Source organism: Oncorhynchus mykiss, chromosome 4 (genome assembly GCF_057628025.1).
Source record: "Oncorhynchus mykiss isolate SJ-2025 chromosome 4, ASM5762802v1, whole genome shotgun sequence".
Taxonomy (NCBI): Eukaryota; Metazoa; Chordata; class Actinopteri; order Salmoniformes; family Salmonidae; genus Oncorhynchus; species Oncorhynchus mykiss.
Genome location: NC_143025.1, coordinates 73,780,001 through 73,806,194, shown reverse-complemented (window position 1 = coordinate 73,806,194; position 26,194 = coordinate 73,780,001). Strand labels below are relative to the sequence as shown.

Below are 26,194 nucleotides of genomic sequence, written 5' to 3'. Positions count from 1 at the left end.
GAGGCAGACTAAAAGAGGCTGAGGAGAGGCAGGTAGACAGAGAAAGCGGAAGTGGAGAGATGGAGAGAGACGGGAAGAGAGATAGACAGAGGAGAAAGATAAAAAAAGAGGGGGAGAGAGAGACAGGTGAGAAAAGGAGAGAAAGATGCATAGGGTGAGAGAGAGGCATGAGACAGAGACAGAGGCTGGAAGGCAGGGGAGCGAGACTTTAAGGGGTTACAGTAGGTCATGAAAACTGTACAGAGCATATTATTTCATCTCATACATTATAAAAACAAAAAACTCAGTTTTAAGTGAGAAGTAGGCATTGGTCTGAAGCCAAAAATGAAAAGAAACTCACATGAGCACCATGATGTCAAATCCACCCATGCTCTACCAAGGTTTTCCAGCACACAGCTTTGACCTACTACAGGAGCTATGTTGCTATTGTACTTCAAACTATACGTAGGCAGGTTGCTTAGTATTCAAGCCTTCTCAAACAGCTTAATTCATGCTCTTAAAGGCTTTCCTGTCAGTCTGTGGTCTCCACGTCAGGATTCAGTCAGGGATCTGATGGCTAATTTAACAGGTCAGGCCTCAGCATATACCAGAGTGACCTATTGTAGCTTCTGTTCTGACTGACTGATTATCCAGTCAAGCTCTAATGCTCATATAATGGGTAATTCAACAAGTTGGTTGACAGACATTTGATTCCTGTCAGACATTTGACTCTCATAAATTAGATGGGGTACATACAGTGCCTTCTGAAATTATTCAGACCCCTCGACTTTTCCACATTTTGTTACGTTACAGCCTTATTCTAAAATTGATTAAATTGTTTTTTTTCCTACACACAATACCCCATAATGACAAAGCAAAAACTGTTTTTAGATATTTTTGCTAAATTATTAAAATAAAAAAATTTATTATAACATTTACATAAGTATTCAGACCCTTTACTCAGTACTTTGTTGAAGCACCTTTGGCAGCGATTACAGCCTCGAGTCTTCTTGGGTATGACGCTACAAGCTTGGCACACCTGTATTTGGGGAGTGTCTCACATTCTTCTCTGTAGATCCTCTCAAGCTCTGTCAGGTTGGATCGGGAGCATTGCTGCACAGCTATTTTCAGGTTTCTCCAGAGATGTTAGATCGGGTTCAAGTCCGGGCTCTGGCTGGGCCACTCAAGGACATCTCCTGCATTGTCTTGGCTGTATGCTTAGGGTCGTTGTCCTGTTAGAAGGTGAACCTTTTGTCCCAGTCTGTGGTCCTGAGCACTCATCAAGGATCTTTCTGTACTTTGCTCCCTCATCTTTGCCTTGATTCTGACTAATCCCTGTCGCTGAAAAACATCCCCACAGCATGATGCTGCCACACCCGTGCTTCACCGTAGGGATGGTGGCAGGTTTTTTTCTCTAGACGTGACGCTTGGCATTCAGTAAGAAGAGTTCAATCTTAGTTTCATCAGACCAGAGAATCTTGTTTCTCATGGTCTGAGAGTCTTTAGGTGCCTTTTGGCAAACTCCAAGCGGGCTGTCATGTGCATTTTACTGAGGAGTGGCTTCGGTCTGACCACTCTACCATAAAGGCCTGATTGGTGGAGTTCTGCAGAGATGGTTGTCCTTCTGGAAGGTTCTCCCATCTCCGCAGAGGAACTCTAGAGCTCTGTCAGAGTGACCATCGGGTTCTTGGTCACCTCTCTGACAAAGGCCCTTCTCCTCCGATTGCTCAGTTTGTCCGGGCTGCCAGCTCTAGGAAAAGTCTTGGTGGTTCCAAACTTCTTCCATTTAATAATTATGGAGGCCACTGTGTTCTTGGGGACCTTAAATTCTGCAGAAATGTTTTGGTCACTTAGAAAAAAGTATCAACTACTGGGACCAAGACTTAAAAATAAATGACGTTAGCACAAGATGGAGGGAAAGTTGGAGCAGAACTAACGACATTACAGTTAATTAATATGTATGCTTAATCCCGTATAAACTTAAGTATATCATTTATTAGACAAGAGGCCAAATTCACAAATTCTACAGTACAAAGGCAGTCATGTCTTAAGTGTGAAACTAATAATGACTAATGATCTATGCTTTCTGGGAATGCTATAAAGTCCGGAAGTTGTGGGCATAGCTAGAATGTTGGCTGTCAGAAGTATTACAATGTAAAAGTACTTTTAATCAGTCTGTCTGCATGTTTCAAGACACAAGGCATATGGGGATGTAGTTTCAAAAAAAATATATATATATTTTTTTTTTGGGGGGGGGGGGGGGGGGAATATGACACAAAAAAATAAGTGTGTGTGTGTGAGAGAGAAAGAGTTTATGTTTATTAACAGTAACTGTGTGTAACTGTGTGTGTTGTGACTGTGCCAAATTAAGCCTGTTAATGATAGATTTCCACATACAGATATGTTGTGAGAGAGCAAGAGAGAAACTTCTCACAGCCCGGACTCTGGTCCTCCATTTCCCAGACGTCTGTCAGCATCAGACAGTGTTCCATACTAAGATGTATTTATCCCTGTGTAGACCTACACGATGACGTCTAAAATTATTGAATAACTCCTCTGACCTAGCCTATGTTCTGTTTTATTTATTCATTTCAAAGTTGGACTAATTTAATTTTGGAGGATGATGTCGGTGTATGGGCTATGCTGCATAATGCGACTGCTCTCCCCTCTCTCATCAGGTTTCTGTCTCGTTCCCAATCCCATCTGATGCTGCAAGGCGTGCCGTGGCGCACTGGCCTGGTCCATGTGATAGCGAGGGGAGGAGGGGGCCCTAAAACAGTTCGCTGACACTCTTGTTTCATCACTTAATAGCTCGACTACCCCGGAGCGGTCCTAGGACGCATTTTTGGCGCGTGGATACATACTTGGTGTCGCTTACTACCTTTTGAAGTTTTGTCGCGTTTGCGGTGGTTTCGGGGCGAGCACGAGCCAAATCAACCAAAGAGGAGAAAGAAGTGCGGTTTTCGCCATGGGAGCACAGACCTCAGCGCAACGTGACGAAAAGAGCCAAGAGGATGCGTCAGCCGAGGAGCTAAGCGCGGAGGTGAACGCGATTTCGGAGGGGGATAGCGTTGTCGACGCCAAGGTAAAAGTATACATACCCTAGTACAGGCCATTTTACAGCTGACAATGTCATTACCCGCAAGCTTGCCACAGAGAACACCGGGCGCATACCCACCTGGGCAGTTCCAACGAGTTTGTTTTGATATATTAACAAAGTGTAAATCTTTGGCATCAATGTCGCATTTAAAAAAAAATGTTTTTATCATAAACGATCGCTGATGGGATGCGCGGCAGTTTCGCTGAGTAATGCAATGTGCCTGTGCCCGCAGCAGTGAGCCTGTCTGTCTGTGGCTGGTAGCAACACCCCCGAAAATTGTCTGCGGTGGTCACGATTTACTGCTCAATACCTGGTCTCACGACATCAACAGTCCCTGAGAGCCTTTCAATATTGCAGCATGGATTTCCTGCCTGTGATGTAGAATGATAACAATAATCATAAAATAGATATTTAGTAAACATTTGTAATCATATTCATAATCATGATAATAACAAACATGCAATCAAAATACAGGCTTCAAAATGTTGTTAAATTATGTAATGCAGAATATTATGGCACCCCCCCAAGTTGATTGTCTTGGTCTTCAGGTTTATACATCTAGACAGTTTCCCACACTTTTTGAAAAATATTCTAAGATACCCTAGACAAAATGATGAAAAACATAAAAAAGATTTTGGCCACCTTTTGTCTATTTGTGTCACGTTGTCACATGATAATGCCATGTTGTTGATTACAATGTGCTTGACCTAGCTGCTCATACATATCTAATTAATTGAGCAATGTGCTGGTCCCATGTTAGTATGTAGGGTGCATAATTGCCACATCTATGTTATATTGTGAACAATTAACCACGGATCATGTTGACAACAACAAGGTCAATATGACGCTGATTCTGCTGTGGTGGACAGTGCAGCGCTCCAGACTTAGCAGTGGGAAGGCATGTGTCTCTATTTGCACTGTATGAAAAGAAAATAACAAGAGCACCGCAAATGTTCAAGTGGGCGCCTGGCTGGTTTTGACTTGAGATCCTTGAAACCATTGTACGGTCACACACAGACGCACACACACACACACACACACTTTCATTTAATAAGGCATAACAATTTGTGTTTTACTATGGCTGGTGTTCTAGAAGCCAGGCCGGGCACTGTGTGTGTCCAACAATCTGCTGCTGGGAGCAGCTGATAGGCATGAGGGATGTTTTTTCTACTGTAAGATGAGATGAGTTATGGATGTATTGCTGCTGTGTTAATGCTCTTGTTGGCTATGTGTGAATAATATAACTTTGGAATGACTTCTGCTAATGGCTTGGCACATTTGGCCACCTGCTGTTTTTGAGGCACCATTAAAATATATTGACCTTTCTATGGGTAGAAGGTCAAAGATCAGTTTTTAGTTTATCTTTATTCTGTTGTATTTGATAGGTCAACAGCTATATCAAAGAAGATGGAAATATTTCCCATCAATGCTGAACAGCAAATCCATAGTAAATGTCACACTTTCAAACATACATTTTCACCCAAATGTGTTGGAGAATTGGATACAGGAGCCAGCTTTAGTTTCAAGTTTTAATGTCACGAGCACAAGTACAGTGAAATGCCTTTCTTATGCAGTGATGATGAAGGTAATGATTTTCATGGTTTCCCCATCTAAAATGTTTCCCATCTAATTTCAACGTCTGATTGGTTTAATGCCCACCTAACGAACTGGAGAGCACTCTAAACTTGATTAGATCAGGAAGAGATCAACTTCTCACTGAAGTAGCTATGACTTGAATAAACACCTATTCATTTTCAGACTGAAGTGAAGTTCATCAATGGCTTGAATGTGTCATTCAGACCTTCAGACTGACAGTTATACAGCCCTTTAGTGACTAAAGGCTCATTGACTGCATGTTTTGTGGCAGACTATATCACCTGGCCTAGGGCCTTCTATCTCAGGGCCATCATCGTCGGGATCCAGACAGCTTTTGAAGTTTGCTGTTGTCTTTAAGCCTGTCTTGTGATGTGGGGTTTGGCTTACCTCATTTGTCATATAATTCAGGTTTACCTGTATCCCAGAGATTCCATCTGACAGAGTAGTGCCTCATTGTCTGTTATTACATACAGTTGAAGTCGGAAGTTTACATACACTTAGGTTGGAATCACTAAAACTCATTTTTCAACCACTCCACAAATTCTTGTTAACAAACTATAGTTTTGGCAAATCTACTTTGTGCGTGACACAAGTCATTTTTCCAACAATTGTTTACAGACAGATTATTTCACTTATAATTCACTGTATCACAATTCCAGTGGGTCAGAAGTTTACATACACTAAATGTACTGTGCCTTTAAACAGCTTGGGAAATTCCAGGAAATGATGTCATGGCTTTAGAAGCTTCTGATAGGCTAAATTACATCATTTGAGTCAATTGGAGGTGTACCTGTGGATGTATTTCAAGGCCTACCTTCAAACTCAGTGCCTCTTTGCTTGACATCATGGGAAAATCAAAAGAAATCAGCCAAGACCTCAGAAAAATAATTGTAGACCTCCTCAAGTCTGGTTCATCCTTGGTAGCAATTTCCAAATGCCTGAAGTTACCACGTTCATCTGTACAAACAATAGTACGCAAGTATAAACACCATGGGACCACGCAGCCGTCATACCTCTCAGGAAGGAGACGCGTTCTGTCTCCTAGAGATGAACGTACTTTGCTGCGAAAAGTGCAAATCAATCCCAGAACAACAGCAAAGGACCTTGTGAAGATGCTGGAGGAAACAGGTACAAAAGTATCTATATCCACAGTAAAGCGAGTCCTATATCGACATAACCCGAAAGGCCGCTCAGCAAAGAAGAAGCCACTGCTCCAAAACCGCCATAAAAAAAGTCAGACTACGGTTTGCAACTCCACATGGGGACAAAGATCGTACTTTTTGGAGAAATGTCCTCCGGTCTGATGAAACAAAAATACAACTGTTTGGCCATAATGACTATCGTTATGTTTGGAGGAAAAGGGGGAGGCTTGCAAGCCGAAGAACACCATCCCAACCGTGAAACACGGGGGTGGCAGCATCATGTTGTGGGGGTGCTTTGCTGCAGGAGGGACTGGTGCACTTCACAAAATAGATGGCATCTTGAGGTAGGAAAATGATGTGGATATATTGAAGCAACATCTCAAGACATCAGTCAGGAAGTTAAAGCTTGTTCTCAAATGGGTCTTCCAAATGGACAATGACCCCAAGCATACTTCCAAAGTTGTGGCAAAATGGCTTATGGACAACAAAGTCAAGGTATTGGAGTGGCCATCACAAAGCCCTGACCTCAATCCTAGAGAAAATGTGTGGGCAGAACTAAAAAAGTGTCTGCGAGCAAGGAGGCCTACAAACCTGACTCAGTTACACCAGCTCTGTCAAGAGGAATGGGCCAAAATTCACCCAACTTATTGTGGGAAGCTTGTGGAAGGCTACCCAAAACGTTTGACCCAAGTTAAACTATTTAAAGGCAATACTACCAAATACTAATTGAGTGTATATAAACCTCTGACCCACTGGGAATTTGATGAAATAATTAAAAGCTGAAATAAATCTTTCTACTATTATTCTGACATTTCACATTCTTAAAATAAAGTGGTGATCCTAACTGACCTAAGACAGGGCATTTTCACTAGGATTAAATGTCAGGAATTGTGAAAAACTGAGTTTAAATGTATTTGGCAACTGTAGTTACAACATCTTTACCACATGTAGGATTATCACCCAGTGGCAATGGCTCTGTCAGAGGTAGTGACATACAGTATGGATGTTTTTGGGAGATTAGGTGGTATGTAGATGATTTTGGTAGATGAGGTGGTATGTACAGTGGGGAGAACAAGTATTTGATACACTGCCGATTTTGCATGTTTTCCTACTTACAAAGCATTTAGAGGTCTGTAATTTGTATCATAGGTACACTTCAACTGTGAGAGATGGAATCCAGAAAATCACATTGTATGATTTTTAAGTAATTAATTTGCATTTTATTGCATTACATAAGTATTTGATGAGAGATGAGGTGGTATGTAGATGGTTTTGGGAGATGAGGTGGTATGTAGATGGTTTAGAGAGATGAGGTGGTATGTAGATGGTTTAGAGAGATGAGGTGGTATGTAGATGGTTTAGAGAGATGAGGTGGTACGTAGATGGTTTAGAGAGATGAGGTGGTATGTAGATGGTTTAGAGAGATGAGGTGGTACGTAGATGGTTTTGGGAGATGAGGTGGTACATAGATGGTTTAGAGAGATGAGGTGGTATGTAGATGGTTTTGGGAGATGAGGTGGTATGTAGATGGTTTAGAGAGATGACGTTGTTTAGAGGGGTAGATTGGCAGTAGGAAAGTGTTCCAGGGAATGCCTCCTCCCTCCACCACCTTCTCTCCTCCTATCTTCCGCCTCGCTTCCCCCTTTCCCCACCATTAGTGCTCAGAAGTAGGTCAGGGGCGGTCCAGTGCTGAGTATGTGCTCCCCTAAACACTTCCCTACCTCCAAAAACATGGCGTGTGTCAGTGTGTCGAGAGATAGCGTGTATCATGTGGGTGGAGTGTTTGGATGTGTGCGTGTTTGTGTTGTGTGTGAGAGAGTGTGAGTATGCGTGCATGCTTGCTTGTCTGTTTGTGTGTGTGTGTGTGTCTGTGCGTCTATGGGTGTATTTATGAGTGGAGGAACATACACCAATGGGACACTTGATCCCTCAGACACCCAAACTTTGACATTTAGTTTTTGTCCTCTTCTATGAACTTTGCTAATTATTTTGTTGTTTATTTATTTATTTTTTTCACAAAATGTTTCCTCTATTATTTCTTACAACCGACAAGAACTTGTGAACATCAGATTGGCATTTACTTACCCTACTCATCAGTTACTTACCCTAATCATCAGTTACTTACCCTAATCATCAGTTACTTACCCTAATCATCAGTTACTTACCCTAATCATCAGTTACTTACCCTACTCATCAGTTACTTACCCTAATCATCAGTTACTTACCCTAATCATCAGTTACTTACCCTAATCATCAGTTACTTACCCTACTCATCAGTTACTTACCCTAATCATCAGTTACTTACCCTAATCATCAGTTACTTACCCTAATCATCAGTTACTTACCCTACTCATCAGTTACTTACCCTAATCATCAGTTACTTACCCTAATCATCAGTTACTTACCCTACTCATCAGTTACTTACCCTAATCATCAGTTACTTACCCTAATCATCAGTTACTTACCCTACTCATCAGTTACTTACCCTAATCATCAGTTACTTACCCTAATAATCAGTTACTTACCCTAATCATCAGTTACTTACCCTACTCATCAGTTACTTACCCTAATCATCAGTTACTTACCCTAATCATCAGTTACTTACCCTAATCATCAGTTACTTACCCTAATCATCAGTTACTTACCCTAATCATCAGTTACTTACCCTACTCATCAGTTACTTACCCTAATCATCAGTTACTTACCCTAATCATCAGTTACTTACCCTAATCATCAGTTACTTACCCTAATCATCAGTTACTTACCCTAATCATCAGCTACTTACCCTAATCATCAGTTACTTACCCTAATCATCAGTTACTTACCTAATCATCAGTTACTTACCCTACTCATCAGTTACTTACCCTAATCATCAGTTACTTACCCTACTCATCAGTTACTTACCCTACTCATCAGTTACTTACCCTAATCATCAGTTACTTACCATAATCATCAATTACTTACCCTAATTCCTGCATCAACTTCGACTCATCTGCTCTGGGCTCTCTCTGTAATTCCGACCCAATTTTCGGGCTACCCAAGAGGAAACACCGGCATTGCAGAGGCAAGCAGGGGGATCCTGGTGAGATTAGGGCGAAGGAAAAACTGTCCACCTCTTCCCTCCATTCTACAGGCCAATCTTGATAATAAGATGGATGACCGCCGATTGCGGATTTTCTACCAACCTGACTCTTGAAACTGCGATATTCTTTGCTTTTCTGAAACATGGCTCTCGTACAAAATACCCCCCCATGGCTATCCAACTCATTGGATTCTCCATTCACCGGGCGGACAGGACAGTGGAGTCAGGGAAATCGAGGGGGGAGGAGTTTGCCTCTACATCAACACCAACTGGTGTGCCACCAGCATGGTGGAAGTGTCGACCCACTGTTCACCCGTCTTGGAATACCCGACCTATCTACCTTCCGAGGGAGTTTTCAGCTGTTATCGTGACTGTTGTATACATTCCACCTCAGGACAAGAAAAATAACACGCTGGCACTTAAATAACTGTATAAGGCTATAAACAAGCAAGAAAACCTACACCCAGAGGCTTATTTTCGGGTGGCTGGCGAGACTTTAATTATGTGTTACTGAGACACGTGATGCCCAATTTCCGTCTCCAATGCCACTAGAAGTGATAAAGTCCTAGACCACTGTTATTCTACCCACAAGCAAGCGTTCAAGGCCCTCACTCGTTTGTCATTCTGCAAATCAGATCATGATTTGATTTAGATTTGATTTGATTTGATTCCGTACTCCTGCTTCCTGTTTGCAAGCAGAAACTCAAACAGGAAGTACACGTGACTCGCTCCATTGAGAAAGGGTCACCAGAATCAGAGATTATGCTACATGACTCCTTTGCTAACGCTGATTGGAATATGTTTCTTGACTCCACCAATAACATTGACGAGCTAACCACCTCTGTCACCGGCTTCATATAGAAAATGCAACGGCGACGTTGTCCCCACGGTGAGGGTTTGCTATTCCCCAATCACCCCAGGTGGGGAGGTTAGGCAACATCACCTCCGCCACGCTGACCCTCAACATAGGAGCCCCACAGGGGAGTGTGCTTCGTCCCCTCCTGTACTCCCTGTTCACCCACGACTGCGTGGCTGCGCTCGACTTCAACACCATCATCAAGTTTGCTGATGACACTACGGTGGTAGGCCTGATCACAGGCGACGATGGGTCAGCCTACTTACTGGGAGGAGGTCGGTGACCTGGCAGTGTAGTGCCAGAGCAACAACCTCTCCCTCAACGTCATTAAGACCAAGGACCTGATCTTGGACTACAGGAAACAGGGAGGTGAGCACGCCCCCATCCACATTGACGGGGCTGCAGTGGAGCAGATCAAGGGCAATAGCACCACCCTCGAACGCATGGCGCTACAGAGGGTGATGCGGACAGCCCAGTACATCACAGAGGCCGAGCTCCAGGACATCTATATCAGGCAGTGAGGAAGGAAGGCCCGGAAAATTGTTAAAGACTCCAACCGCCCAAGGCATAGACTATTTTCTCTGTTTCCGCACGGCGAGCGGTTCCGGTGCATCAAGTTTGACACCAATTGGCTCTTGAACAGCTTCTATCCCCAAGCAATAAGACTAATAAATGGCTAACAAAATAGCTACACAGACTATCTGAGTTAACTGTGTATTTTTATTGACCTTTCATTTGTATTTTTGCCCTGTCTCTATGCACACTCACAGGGCCTATACACTCACACAAACCCTCACTCCATCATCTGCTCACTCACACATAATATGCACATACATTTATACTGACTCTACACACACACAGACACCCACTCACATACTCACATGTTTATCTTAAATCCTGTTTCCTAGTCATCTTACTCTATACATATCTACCTCCATCACTCCAGTATCCCTGCACATTGTAAATATGGTTTTGGAACTGACCCTGTATATAGCATGCTTGCTTACTTACCTATTGTGTTATATTTATATTTATGTTCATATTTCTTATTTCTTGTTTGTTTTTGCTAGTATAGCATTGTTATGGATTATTGCATTGTTAGGTTTTGAGTTTGCAAGAAAGACAGTTCACTGTAATTGTGCCTGTGACATTAAAAACATGAAACTTGAATCTCTCTCTCTCTCTCTCTCTCCCTCTCTCTCTCTCTCTCTCTCTCCCTCTCTCTCTCACTCTGTCCCCCCCTCTCTCTCCCTCTCTCTCTCTCTCACTCTCTCTCTCTCTCTTTCTCTCCAGCTCACTCTCCCGCTATCATTCCCTCACCCACCTCCCTTTCTCTCGCTCTAGTTGGGTGGGAGCCTACATACATTGTTTTGCTACTGACACACACAAACCAGCTGTGTCAGTCAAGGAATATATGTAGCATAAACATTCCTTGCATAGCACCATCCACCCATAAAGACATACATGCATTCATATAAACACTGTTTCCACTTTCCTGTGTCAAGCTACACGTAGCGCCCAATAGAGGATACCCACTGGCTCTCAGTGGACATGGATAATAATGTTATGTAATGTAATGAGCGGATGCATAAAGGCCCATACGTTCCTTTATAATGAGCACTGGCTGATCTGGCTCCGTTATGACACTGATTATACTGTTTAGGACTGATGGATGAGGCAGGCAGGGAGTGGAGGGGGTGAGGGGTGGGAGGGGAGCGGGGCATGTGGCCAAACAGAGGAGCCATTGAGGATGGGCTGAGGGGGACAGTGTTGAGGCCCTGTGTGTGCACCGGCCCAAAACAGCCAGGATGGAGAGACCCCAGTAAGGGGAGTGTTTTGGGTAGGCAGGGGGGGTGGAGAGAGTGCGAAGGAGATAGAGAGGAGAGTAGAGCGAGAGAGAGAGACATAGAGGTGGAGTGAGAGAGGGACCTGCCAGGGTGACATAAAGACATGAATCAGGCGATTGTTCCTGGTCCCCTGATGACAGTAGGGGTAGAGAGTGAAATGGATTCAGGTAAAGAAAGAGTCTATAATGGGGGAACTCCCATCTCATCTTCAGCTTTGGGTTAATGGGAGAGTTTTGACTGAGTAGGAGTCTGCAGCTACATCCCAATACTCTCACAAGGCCTCCCTCTTTTTCTCGACTTATTCTCTTCATGACAACTGTGTGGAAGGACTGATAGGTTTCAACCATATAGCATTAACCTAGCCAGTCCTGTCAGATCTTTGGTCACAAAGGAAAGGTGATGTGATGAGAGGTTGCTATTGAATGTTATAAGATTATTCCGTTAAATGTTATACATTATTCCGTTAAACCATGATAGAAGTAGCTTCTATGCACAAAACAGAATGCACGTGCTGTAACGGTTTTCCGTATGAGAAGGAGAGTCGGACCAAAATGCGGCGTGTCTATTGCAATCCATGTTTAATGAATTAACACACTAAACACAAACACTACCAAAACAATAAACTTAACAAAACCCGAAACAGCCTATACTTGTGTATCCTAACACAGAACAATGACATCAGGACACTAAGGACAATCACCCACGACAAACTCAAAGAATATGGCTGCCTAAATATGGTTCCCAATCAGAGACAACGATAAACACCTGCCTCTGATTGAGAACCACTTCAGACAGCCATAGACTTAGCTAGAACACCCCACTAGCTACAATCCCCACACATACACACCACATACAAAAACCCATGCCACACCCTGGCCTGACCAAATAAATAAAGATAAACACAAAATACTTTGACCAGGGTGTGACAGAACCCCCCCCCTAAGGTGCGGACTCCCGAACGCACCTCAAAACAATAGGGAGGGTCCGGGTGGGCGTCTGTCCATGGTGGCGGCTCCGGTGCGGGACGTGGACCCCACTCAATCAATGTCTTAGTCCCTTCTCCTCGCGTCCCTGGATAGTCCACCCTCGCCGCCGACCATGGCCTAGTAGTCCTCACCCAGAACCCCACTGGACTGAGGAGCAGATCGGGACTGAGGGGCAGCTCGGGACTGAGGCAGCTCGGGACTGAGGGGAAGCTCAGGAGTGAGAGGAAGCTCAGGAGTGAGAGGAAGCTCAGGCAGGTTGATGAATCTACCTGGCTGGCTGGTGGTTTCGGCAGATCCTGGCTGACTGGCAGATCCTGGCTGACTGGCAGATCTGGAAGAGTCTGGTCGACTGGCAGATCTTGAAGAGTCTGGTCGACTGGCAGATCTTGAAGAGTCTGGTCGACTGGCAGATCTGGAAGAGTCTGGTCGACTGGCAGATCTGGAAGAGTCTGGTCGACTGGCGGATCTGGAAGAGTCTGGTCGACTGGCGGATCTGGAAGAGTCTGGTCGACTGGCGGATCTGGAAGATTCTGGTCGACTGGCGGATCTGGAAGATTCTGGTCGACTGGCGGATCTGGAAGATTCTGGTCGACTGGCAGATCTGGAAGAGTCTGGTCGACTGGCAGATCTGGGAGAGTCTGGTCGACTGGCAGATCTGGAAGAGTCTGGTCGACTGGCAGATCTGGAAGAGTCTGGTCGACTGGCAGATCTGGCTGCTCCATGCTGACTGGCTGCTCCATGATGACTGGCAGCTCTGGCTGCTCCATGCTGACTGGCTGCTCCATGCTGACTGGCAGCTCTGGCTGCTCCATGCTGACTGGCTGCTCCATGCTGACTGGCAGCTCTGGCTGCTCCATGCTGACTGGCTGCTCCATGCTGACTGGCAGCTCTGGCTGCTCCATGCTGACTGGCTGCTCCATGCTGACTGGCAGCTCTGGCTGCTCCATGCTGACTGGCTGTTCTGGCTGCTCCATGCTGACTGGCTGCTCCATGCTGACTGGCTGCTCCATGCTGACTGGCGGCCCTGGCTGCTCCATGCTGACTGGCGGCCCTGGCTGCTCCATGCTGACTAGCAGCTCTGGCGGCTCCTTGCAGACTGGCAGCTCTGGCGGCTCCTTGCAGACTGGCAGCTTTGGCGGCATCCTGCAGACAGGCAGCTCTGGCGGCTCCTTGCAGACTGGCAGCTCCTTACAGACTGGCAGCTCTATGCAGACTGGCAGCTCCTTGCAGACTGGCAGCTCCTTGCAGACTGGCAGCTCTATGCTAACTGGCAGCTCTATGCTAACTGGCAGCTCTATGCTAACTGGCAGCTCTATGCTAACTGGCAGCTCTATGCTAACTGGCAGCTCTGAACAGGCGGGAGACTCCGGCAGCGCTGTAGAGAAGGAAGGCTCTAACAGCGCTAAACAGGCGGGAGACTCCGACAGCGCTGGAGAGGAGGAGGGCTCCGACAGTGCTGGACAGGCGAGGCGCACTATAGGCCTGATGCGTGGTGCTGGCACTGGTGGTACTGGGCCGAGGACACGCACAGGAAGCCTGGTGCGGGGAGCTGCTACCGGAGGGCTGGGGTGTGGAGGTGGCACAGGATGGGTTAGACCGTGAAGGCGTACTGGAGATCTTGAGAGCGGTGCTGGCACAGGACGTGCAAGGCTAGGGAGGTGCACAGGAGGCCTGGTACGTGAGACTGGCACCATCTTAACCAGCCGACTAACACGCACCTCAGGACGAGTATGGAGCGCTGACCCAGGTGCCATCAAATCCCCGACACGCTCCGTCGGGCGAATTCCATGTTTAAAACACCAACACAGCAACTCCCTCATTTCTCTCTCCTCCAATTTCCCCATTAACTCCTTCACAGTCTCTGTTTCGCTCACCTCCAACACCGGCTCTGGTCTCCTCCTTGGCTCCTCACGATAAACAGGGAGAGTTGGCTCAGGTCTGGCTCCTGACTCTGCCACACTCTCCCTGAGCCCCCCCCCAAGAAATTTTTGGGGCTGACTATGGGGCCTCCGTCCGCGCCGCCTTGCTTGCTTCGCAAACTCCATTCTCCTATATCCTTCCGCGCACTGCTCCATCGACTCCCAGGCGGGCTCCGGCACTCTCCCTGGGTCGACCGCCCACCTGTCTATCTCCTCCCAAGAAGTATAGTCCATACTGTACTCCACTTTGGGCTGTTCCTGCCTGTTGACACGCTGCTTGGTCCCTTTGTGGTGGGTGATTCTGTAACGGTTTTCCGTATGAGAAGGAGAGTCGGACCAAAATGCGGCGTGTCTATTGCAATCCATGTTTAATGAATTAACACACTAAACACAAACACTACCAAAACAATAAACTTAACAAAACCCGAAACAGCCTATACTTGTGTATCCTAACACAGAACAATGACATCAGGACACTAAGGACAATCACCCACGACAAACTCAAAGAATATGGCTGCCTAAATATGGTTCCCAATCAGAGACAACGATAAACACCTGCCTCTGATTGAGAACCACTTCAGACAGCCATAGACTTAGCTAGAACACCCCACTAGCTACAATCCCCACACATACACACCACATACAAAAACCCATGCCACACCCTGGCCTGACCAAATAAATAAAGATAAACACAAAATACTTTGACCAGGGTGTGACACGTGCAACACGAATACAGTTCATTTGCGATAGTCTGATACCTTCCTCATGTGCATTTCCAAAATCGATCAGTTGTTCCCCTCCTCACATATTTTAGGTCTCTGTAAAGATCTCTGTCTTAGCTATTTATCTTCAGTAAATCCTTCTATAACTCATGGTTAGCCCTACAAAACCACACCATGCATAGATAATTGTAAGGTGATTATTAACCTTAGAGGTGTGGAGATCTATCGACATGGACACTAGAATGGTGATGTGCGATTGGGATTGGTCCATTGGGTGACAACAGGAAGGGGAATTAGGGAAAGGGAGTGTCCCAATCGTTAAAGAAAGGATAATGCAGTTTGGGAAGGGAAATAGAATTTGAATTCCCTTTATCTTATCTGATATGCTTATTTTCTCTCTGATTGAGAGTATTGTTATCATTGAACATGTTGCATTTGATGTAAGCTAGTAAAGCTATTTTGAGCAAAAATATAAACGCAGCATGTAAAGTGTTGTTTCATGAGATGAAATAAAAGATATCAGAAAAGTACCATATGCACAACAATGTGCAAAAATGTGTTTACATCCATGTTGGTGAGCATTTCTCGTTTGCCAAGATAATCCATCCATCTGACAGCTGTGTCATATCAAGAAGTTGATTAAACAGCATGATCATGACACAGGTGCAACTTGTGCTGGGGACAATAAAAGGACACTCTAAAATGTGCAGTTTTGTCAGTGAATTAATGTTAATTTCTCGACAATAAGCCACCTCCAACGTCGTTTTAGAGAATTTGGCAATACTTACAACCGACCTCACAACCGCAGACCACGTGCAACTAACCCAGCCCAGGACCTCCACATCAGGCTTCTTTACCTGCGGGATCGTCTGAGACTAGCCACCCAGATAGCTGAAACTGTGGGTTTGCGCAATCAACCAAATTTATGCACAAATTGTCAGAAACCATCTCAGGGAAGCTCATCTGCATGCTTGTCATCCTCACCAGGGTCTTGACCTGACTGCAGTGTGGCATTATAACCGACTTCAGTGGGCAAATGCTCACCTTCGATGGCCACTGGCACGCTAGAGAAATGTGCTCTTCATGGATGAATCCTGATTTCAACTGTATGGTGTCGTGTGGGCGAGCGGTTTGCTGATGGCAACATTGTGAACAGAGTGCCCCATGGTGGCGGTTGGGTTATGGTATGGGCAGGCACAAGCTACGGACAATGAACGCAATTGCATTTTATTGTTGGCAGTTTGAATGCCATGACGAAATCCTGAGACCCATTGTCGTGCCATTCACCCGCCGCCATCACCTCATATTTCAGCAAGATAATGCACAGCCTCATGTCGCAAGGGTAGCCATCATCGTAAATAAGAATTTGTTCTTAACTGAATCTGTACACAATTCCTGGAAGCTGAAAATATCCCAGTTCTTCCATGGCCTCCATACACACCACACATGTCACCCTTTGAACATGTTTGGGAAAATCTGGATTGACGTGTACGACAGCTTGTTCAGTTCCCACCAATATCCAGCAACTTTTCACTACCCTTGGAGAGGAGTGGGACAACATTCCACAGGCCACAATCAACAGCCTGATCAACTCTATGTGAAGGAGATGTGTCACGCTGCATGAGGCAAATGGTGGTCACACCAGATACTTACTGGTTTTCCCAAATGTTTTAGAAATATCTCTGACCAACAGATGATTAACTGTTTTTCTCAGTCATGTGAAACCCATAGATTAGGGCCTAATGAATTGATTTAAATGGACTGATTTCCTTATATGAACTGTAACTCAGTAAAATCTTTGAAATTGTTGCAAGATGTGTTTATGTTTTTGTTCAGTATACAATGTTACAATGGGAAGAGTGTCTTCTCTGTGTTGTTTTAGTCTTTTATGTGGACTCACTGTTTTGTACAACCCCCCCTCTCTTAATGGAGGCGAAATGGGAAGAAGCTTGTGTGTAATTAGAGTTTGTCCTCCCTCCATCCCCCTATCTTGGCCATATCAGATCCACCGCCAGCTCCGCTCTGAAAAGAATGGACCTGTGTATTTGGGTTTTAAAAAATGAGAGGAGGCTCTCGTTCTTTTGTCCGTTTCTCACCTCTCGCTACCTCTGACAGGGATTACAATTCCATTACATGATAATGAGTTTCTGGGAAATAAACTAAGAACATTACAATCTGAAAGATCAATTCATATGATGATATAAATTAGATTATGATCATTTTAAAGTGTTCCTGAAATAGGCTTGCCTCCTGTTTGGAGACAGTCCCATCATTGAGACAGCATGAATGTGTTTCTGTGTTTTTCTGTCAGCTATATTGAGTTATAGGGAAACATCACATGGAGGGCCATCTGGTCTGTGGCTCTCTAATCTAATAGGTTGTCTTTTGTTCCGGGCCTGTTATATTTCACACACAGACCTGGACAGGCTTATCTGTGGATTCTCCAGTCCAGTTGGCTGGTTATTCATCTGGTTATTATTGATAGATTGATCGGTATCTTTGAAATTGATGTATTGTTGTTGCCTTTTTACTGGTATTAAAAGTGAGGTGAGGCACAACACGACATAGTTACAATAAACTGCTTTGACTTGAAGTAGGCCCAAAAATGGTCTTGTAGATTAATGATGATGTAATGTACAGTAGTACGCTAGCATTTAAAGCTGGCATTTTGAAGTAGGCCTTGCAGACAAGTGCACCTCTGTATGGGCACTCCGGGCTGGTTTCCCCACCGGACGCTGGAACAATTTCTATTCAAATCTTCTGGAAAACAAACACATCGCTATCCTCTTTCATTCTTGGAGAAGGGAAAAGGCAGAGCTAGGGATTCTGGTGGGTGTGGGGTATTCTATCTTGGCAGCAGGGAACTGTTAACTAATGCAATGTTCCTACACTGATGGCTGTGTGTATTTACTATAGCCTATACTCTTTCCCATACCATTAGTCATGCTGTTGTTATTCAGTTAGACTACAGTATACCACTAGATATGTTATACCTTAACTTTATCTTTGGGGTTTAACATATTGTGTTGTAAAACACAGCCATTTACAGCCATATATCTCTACATACACGGTAACCCAGTGAGCACACCGATTTTTAAAAACCTTAATTTAACCTTTATTTTGACAGGGAGTCATGTTGAGACCAAGGTCTCTTTTTTCAAATGAACCCTGCAGAATATAAAATCACAACACATCATATGTACAATATGACACAGCAGCAGCATGCCCCTATGAAGAGAAGGGAGTCATACATTCCTAGTTTCCCAGAGAGATTTGCGTGGGATATGATAAGGAAACCGTGTCCCTCTCCGCTATTTTTTAAAATTGTATCTTTATTTAACTAGGCAAGTCAGTTAAGAACAAATTCTTATTTTCAATGACGGCCTAGGAACAGTGGGTTAACTGCCTGTTCAGGGGCAGAACGACAGATTTGTACCTTGTCAGCTCGGGGATTTGAACTTGCAACCTTCCGGTTACTAGTCCAACACTCTAACCACTAGGCTACCCTGCCGCCCCCTATGGTTCCAGTCCATTTAATAAGTAGGAAGAGAGGAGCTGAAATCGTCAAACCACTCAGACACCGTGGTGAAGAAGGCACAACGGCAACTCTTCAACCTCAGGAGGCTGAAGAAATTAGTCCTGTCCCCGGGGGCCCTCACAGTGTTTTACAGTAGCACCATTGAGAGCATACTGTCGGCCTGGTACAGTAACTCCACCACCACTGACCGGAAGTGTACCACCCCAGTGGTTTACAGTAGCACCATTGAGAGCATACTGTCGGCCTGGTACAGTAACTCCACCACCACTGACCGGAAGTGTACCACCCCAGTGTTTTACAGTAGCACCATTGAGAGCATACTGTCGGCCTGGTACAGTAACTCCACCACCACTGACCGGAAGTGTACCACCCCAGTGTTTTACAGTAGCACCATTGAGAGCATACTGTCGGCCTGGTACAGTAACTCCACCACCACTGACCGGAAGTGTACCACCCCCGTGTTTTACAGTAGCACCATTGAGAGCATACTGTCGGCCTGGTACAGTAACTCCACCACCACTGACCGGAAGTGTACCACCCCAGTGTTTTACAGTAGCACCATCAAGAGCATACCCCCCCTGCTGCTCCCCCTATGGACATTCTACCCCCCCACATATATTTATTCTACCCCCACCCCCAAATGACATTTATCACTGTTATAATTGTAAATTTGTATTTATTATTATTATTTTATTGTTTCATTCATTCACTTCTCTTTTTGACCAGCACTGTTGGAGCTTGGAGTTTAAGAATTTCACTGTACCATGCGATTACATCTGTGATAATGAGCATGTGATTAATAAACTCATCTAATTTAACCTAAAAACACACCCATTTTCCCTCTCTATCTCCTTATCTGTCTTTAAATATTAATCTACAATCCTTTCCCCCGCCACTACCTCCCTCCCCCCTCTCTCTCTCTCTCTCTGTCTCTCTCTCTGTCTCTCTCTCTGTCTCTCTCTCTCTCTCTCTCTGTCTCTCTCTGTCTCTCTCTCTGTCTCTCTCTGTCTCTCTCTCTGTCTCTCTCTCTGTCTCTCTCTCTGTCTCTCTCTCTCTCTGTCTCTCTCTCTCTGTCTCTCTCTCTGTCTCTCTCTCTATCTCTGTCTTTCTGTCTCTCTGTCTCTCTCTGTCTCTCTCTCTGTCTCTCTCTGTCTCTCTGTCTCTTTCTCTCTCTCTCTCTCTCTCTCTCTCTCTCTCTGTCTCAATCTCTCTCTCTGTCTCTCTCTCTCTCTCCCTCTGTCTCTCTCTGTCTCTCTCTCTGTCTCTCGCTCTCTCTCTCTGTCTCTCTCTCCCTCTGTCTCTCTCTGTCTCTCTCTCTCTCTCTCTCTGTCTCTCTCTCCCTCTGTCTCTCTCTGTCTCTCTCTCTCTCTCTCTGTCTCTCTCTCTCTTCCTCTGTCTCTCTCTCTCTCTCTGTCTCTCTCTCTGTCTCTCTCTCCCTCTGTCTTTCTCTCTGTCTCTGTCTCTCTCTCTCTCTCTCTCTGTCTTTCTCTCTCTCTCTCTCTGTCTCTCTCTCGCTCTGTCTCTCTCTCTGTCTCTCTCTCTTTCTCTCTCTCTCTTTGTCTCTCTCTCTCTCTCTCCCAAGATGTGATGCGTTATTGAGTGGCACAGGTCTGGTCAGCGGGTTTGGGCTTTTCACGACACCCTGTGGAGTGCTAGGGCCTGTCTGGACTAATCAATCATTCTGATTGGATGCTCAACCACAGCAGGTCTGCTACTTCTGAACAATCGATTTAATGTCTGTATTAAAGTCATGGCTGGACAAGAGGCTGTGTTTTCATTTTATCTCAGCTGTTATTGCTTAAAGTTTAGTTGTAGACAAAGGTTTGACCAAATGTATGTGTTTACTAAGAGATGAATATGGAATAATATATAATATATAAATATTATCCAAATATTAACGCAACATGCAACAATTTCAAAGATTTTACTGACTTACAGTTAATCTAAGGCAATCAGTCAATTTATATAAATTCCTCAGGACCTAATCTATGGAATTCATATGACTGGGAATACAGATCTGTTGGTTGTGCAAACCCACAGTTTCATCGGCTGTCTGGGTGGCTGGTCTCAGACGATCCCGCTGGTGAAGAAGCCTGATGTAGAGGTCCTGGGCTGGCGTGGCTCCACGCGGTCTGCGGTTGTGAGGCCGGTTGGACATACTGCCAAATTCTCTAAAACAATGTTGGGGGTGGCTTATGGTAGAGAAATTAACATTAATTTGGGTTGTGTGACAAAACTGCACATTTTAGAGTGGCCTTTTATTGTCCCCAGCACAAGGTGCACCTGCATAATGATCATGCTGTTTAGTCAACTGTCAGGTGGATGGATTATCTTGGCAAAGAAGAAATGCTCACTAACAGGGATGTAAACAAATGTGTGCCCAAAATTTAAGAGAAATAAGCTTTTTGTCCATCAGTAAAATTTCTGGGATCTTTTATTTCAGCTCATGAAACATGGGACCAAGACTTTACATGTTGCCTTTATATTTTTGTTCAGTGCCTTAACAATCATTATTTGCATGTGTAACGCTAATACTCAAATTAATCTGCAATCATCTTCTCCTTATGAACCATAAGTCAGATTCACTCCAGATTTTATATTTAGACTCATTACATCAGTCTATCGGGATTTTTAGAAAGAATTGTTGCTGCATTCAAAAATGGATGTACCTATAGATGCACGTTAGCACATATGCTAATGCAAAAAAAATATTTTCATGAACCATTGTTATCCAACTGATCTTTTGTCCTTTCTGTGAAACCCGTTCATTGCTGCTCTATTTGACAGTATGTTTCCTGTGTTTAGGTGTGATGTTGTGAAAATGGTTTTGCATGGATCAGGACCACAAGAGAGAGCACTGACTAATCTTGTTTGTTTGTTTGTTGTTTGCTTTACCTTGCTCTTTCTCCTGCACTTTGCACTGTTCTCTACGCATTCCATCAAATTAAAAGTATTTGACTTGTGAATGAGACATTATTGCATTTTGCAGACATCATCCTTCCTTGTTCTTTCAGTATGGTGTTTGAAACTCTCCGGTGCAGTTTTGTTGATATGGAACAGGCCAATATTGAGGGAGTTGTTGTGCTGGAGTGGTTGTTTGTCAGGAGGTGGTTATTTCTCTCTCTTTGTCTCTCTCTCCCTCACTCTCTCTCCCCCTCCTCCCTCCCCCTGACGCAGGCGCTCTGTGTTCTCCACTGCGGCGGTCCGGCCCATCATCTGAGGCCCAGAAACTCTCATCTCCAAAAATAAACCCACACCACCATGCACTCATCGCCCCCTCTCACCCTTTCTCTCTCCCTCTTCTCTCTCTCTCCCTCGCCCCTTCTCACTTCTCTCACCCACTCTCCTCCCCTTCCTCTCTCTCTCTCTCTCTTTCTTTCGTGCTACCACTCTCTCTCTCTCTCTCTCTCTCTCTCTCTCTCTCTCTCTCTCTCTCTTTCTTTCGTGCTACCACTCTCTCTCTCTCTCTCTCTCTCTCTCTCTCTCTCTCTCTCTCTCTCTCTCTCTCTCTCTCTCTCTCTCTCTCTTTCTTTCTTTCGTGCTACCACTCTCTCCATGTTCCATGCATTTTTTAGCACCATTGGTTCTGATGCAGCTCAAACTGTTCTGGTGTGATGTAAGGGTGTGTGTGGCGGGGGAGGGGGGGGGGGGGGGGTGGGGGGTGTCTATAGGACAAACAATGATTCGTAACTCGGGACCCTCCCATGATACTGTTGTGTGGTATGTAGGGGCGTGTCGGATTTGTCCCTCTCCCTCCCTCCACTGTGAAGTCACTGGGATGTACTGTATTGATCAAACAGCCCGTTCATCTATCAGCCCACCTGTCAGTGGATCTGTCCCTAAGGGAGTGTCTGTGTAAATCCTGCCGCCTTGGAAGTGTACAGAGGAATGGGAAGACTCCCACCCTAGAGAACAACATACCAACAAGCAGTTGGTATGGCAACTGCTTGGCCTCCGACCGCAAGGCACTACAGAGGGTAGTGCGTACGGCCCAGTACATCACTGGGGCCAAGCTCCCAGCCATCCAGGACCTCTATACCAGGCGGTGTCAGAGGAAGGCCCTAAAAATGGTCAAAGACTCCAGCCATCCTAGTCATAGACTGTTGTCTCTGCTACCTCACGGCAAGCGGTACCGGAGCGCCAAGTCTAGGTCCAAGAGGCTTCTAAAACAGCCATAAATCTCCTGAACAGCTAATCCTGAACATCTATTTAAATGGCTACCCCAGACTATTTGCATTGCCCCCCCTCCATTCAGCACATGTGACAAATAACATTTGATTTGATTTGATTGTGGTTATGCTTTTGCTGAGCGAGGGAAACGGATACACGTACAGTTTCTCTTATAGAATAACTTGTCTGTCTAGGACCGTTTTCACATTGCCGATAGCAACATTTTTATTTTGAGAGATTCTCGAGAGACAATACTGTTGTGTAAACTTGTGAAAACGTTGACGTCTCGAGCTCAACCTCCAGAGGGTGAGCACAACACTTACCTGACAGTTGCCCCCATCTGAGCAGGGCATTGTAAACAGAATTGTCTCGTTGAGATCAACACTCCTACAGTATAAATGGTAATATCATGAAGAGTTGCTTGCTAGTAGCTAGCTCGTTGAATAGTTTGCAATGCTTAGCCTCCTGGCTGGTGGCTACTGTGACATTTACGGTACTTTTGAGCTGCGAAGCAAGAATGTCAACCGATCCCTCTCTCGGCTCATGACATTCCCGTCGCTAATGTGAATTGAAAAGTGTATGTCATATTATGGAAATTGAACATTTCGGGATGATACATCTATTCAGTGAGAATAAGTACTGTACACAGGTCTGTTGATACTGTCTTTGTTTGGATGAGAACACCTGACACTTGGTTTACTGTACTCTAGTTAGTTATAACTGGTTGTTTACACTAGTGATTACCGTGCAGGCTGATATTATGGCTTTAGGGAAAACAATGTCATTTGCTTTAAAGGGCAGTTTACCAATAACATTGCCAAGCCTGCTTGTAGCTTAGCTGTTTTGTTCCAGTTTCAGGTTCCCCTGTTGGATTATGCTGGATCATTATAAGTGGTGCCTCATTAGGTCTAAAATTGTCTTATGAGATAATAACAACCTATTGGAGGTGTGGTTTCTCCTTTAAAGTTCTAATGTAGTATCCACCAATACTGGCCCTGGAGGGAGGGAGGGAGGGTCAGAGTGGACAGTTTTTTTGTTGTGTGACAGTGGCTCAAGACAGAATAGTACCCCTGCTCTATGCGTCCTTATTTGTACCTAGTAGTTAACGTAAGGCCCATCTGTGGACATTGAAGCTTGTTACTTGGATGAAACAGTGACTTCAGGACACTAAATGGTAAAAGAGTGTTTGGCGTAGATGGACTGAAATAAGACCCCTGCTTTCTTACTGTTGACTTCCGTCATGTCTCCAGTAATGATGTTTGGAAACGGTTAGGACGAGAAGAAAGTGAAGTAGCAGCATATGAAAAGCAAGCGCCTGACCGGCCATCCGACAAACTAAACTACCATGAAATACATTTTGCTTGTGATTTTGTATCTTTTTACGGATTGAAATTGAATCAGGGAGGACTGGCGACTGGCCGTGTCTCTCTCTCTGCTTTTATTTGATCTAATGTTGCCCCTGGCCTGGTGTTTGTAGCACTGAAGGAACGGTGTGTGCCCCTGCCACGCTGGAACAATCACAGATTGTTTTCCCAAAAAACTCCTCCTTATTGGACAGTGTGTAACAGAACACTGTAAGACTCAATGATGAGGGCTGTTCACTTGTGTTCATATTCAGAGACGATCTAAGGTTAACAAAAGGGTTATTCTACTTTTTGTCTAGATCTTCGAGATGTTTTTCAACATGACAATGCTATAGTAATTCATTGAGATGGGGAGATACAGTGTGGAGGTCTGGTTCGTGTTACTGCCTGACTCAGATAATCACATCCATGTTTTTTGTATCTGTAGGCTTTACAAAGTCCCCCAAATCTCTTTTCTCACATATGTGTTTAAAGCCCAACCAATCCACGTCACAGGAGATGCTAATCAGAGAGGCTGAAGACCCAGGAATGGAGGAAAGAGGGGAGGTTTATTATTATTTCAGGGCAGTTCTATCTTAGGTCAATGGGGTCGAGCGCTGGCCAGTGTGGCCTGTCTGTGATCCTGTCCTGGTGGGTCCTGGGGGTCCTGGGGGGTCCTGGTGGGTCCTGGTGGGTCCTGGTGGGTCCTGGAGGGTCCTGGGGGGAGGGTCGTTTTTGTTTGTCCCTGTGTGTCTATCAACAGGGGCGGGCTCCACTGTAGCAGCCGTTCAGTGGAGGTGCAGGAGTGGGGGGGTGAAAAACAGACAAATCGTGGGAGGTATAGACTGACAGGGTTCATAGGTTGGTGGGGGGGTTTGATTGACACAAAGACAGGCCGCTTGTAGCTTTCGTCTAAACATGAACCTGGTGGGACCTATTGGCCCTGTCCAGATACAGATAAAGACAGGTGTACACACAGAGAACACATACAGTATGTCCTCCCCTTCCTCCCTCAAACACACAAACAAACAACCAGGCCTAAGATACTTTCAAGCTTGGGCTTGCCGGTTTAATTCATCCGTTTGTGTAGGGGGAAGCGTGGCAGGGGCTTGGTGTCTGTGGTTTAACTCATCCGTTTGTGTAGGGGGAAGCGTGGCAGGAGTTTGGTGTCTGTGGTTTAACTCATCCGTTTGTGTAGGGGGAGCGTGGCAGGGGTTTGGTGTCTGTGGTTTAACTCATCCGTTTGTGTAGGGGGAGCGTGGCAGGGGTTTGGTGTCTGTGGTTTAACTCATCCGTTTGTGTAGGGGGAAGCGTGGCAGGGGTTTGGTGTCTGTGGTTTAACTCATCCGTTTGTGTAGGGGGGTGTCTGTGGTTTTCTATGGCTCATGTTGGGACGTGACTTTGCTAAGTATCACAGTACTGCAGTATTATGATTTGACATTAAACAATATAAATACAACTGTTCGTGAGGCATCTGGTTTCCTTCGCCTCTCGTCATGTTTAACAAAGCTCTTAATACATCTTCAGGACACTAAAGCTAATTGTCAAGTTACTCAAATCTTCTAACTTCTACTTCTTGCTGTAAACGTCCACATCCCTGCTATCTTGTACCCCAAATCATCCCAATGCTCAACATAGACTATACAATAGCTCTATTGGGTTTATGTTACCCTCTCTGTAGGCTATTGGGTTTATGTTACCCTCTCTGTAGGCTATTGGGTTTATGTTACCCTCTCTGTAGGCTATTGGGTTTATGTTACCCTCTCTGTAGGCTATTGGGTTTATGTTACCCTCTCTTCAGGCTATTGGGTTTATGTTACCCTCTCTGTAGGCTATTGGGTTTATGTTACCCTCTCTTCAGGCTATTGGGTTTATGTTACCCTCTCTGTAGGCTATTGGGTTTATGTTACCCTC

At 45.0% G+C, this 26,194-nt stretch overlaps 1 protein-coding gene across 1 annotated transcript in view; it reads left to right on the top strand.

Moving 5' to 3' along the window:
* Positions 1-2,389: 2,389 nt before the first annotated feature.
* akap12b (A-kinase anchoring protein 12b) overlaps positions 2,390-26,194 on the top strand; it is a 67,174-nt gene continuing 43,369 nt past the window's right edge. The window contains exon 1 of the mRNA XM_021600762.3: positions 2,390-3,064. Within this exon, the coding sequence (XP_021456437.2) occupies positions 2,948-3,064 (117 nt within the window). The 5' untranslated portion in view covers positions 2,390-2,947. The remainder of the gene's footprint in view (positions 3,065-26,194) is intronic.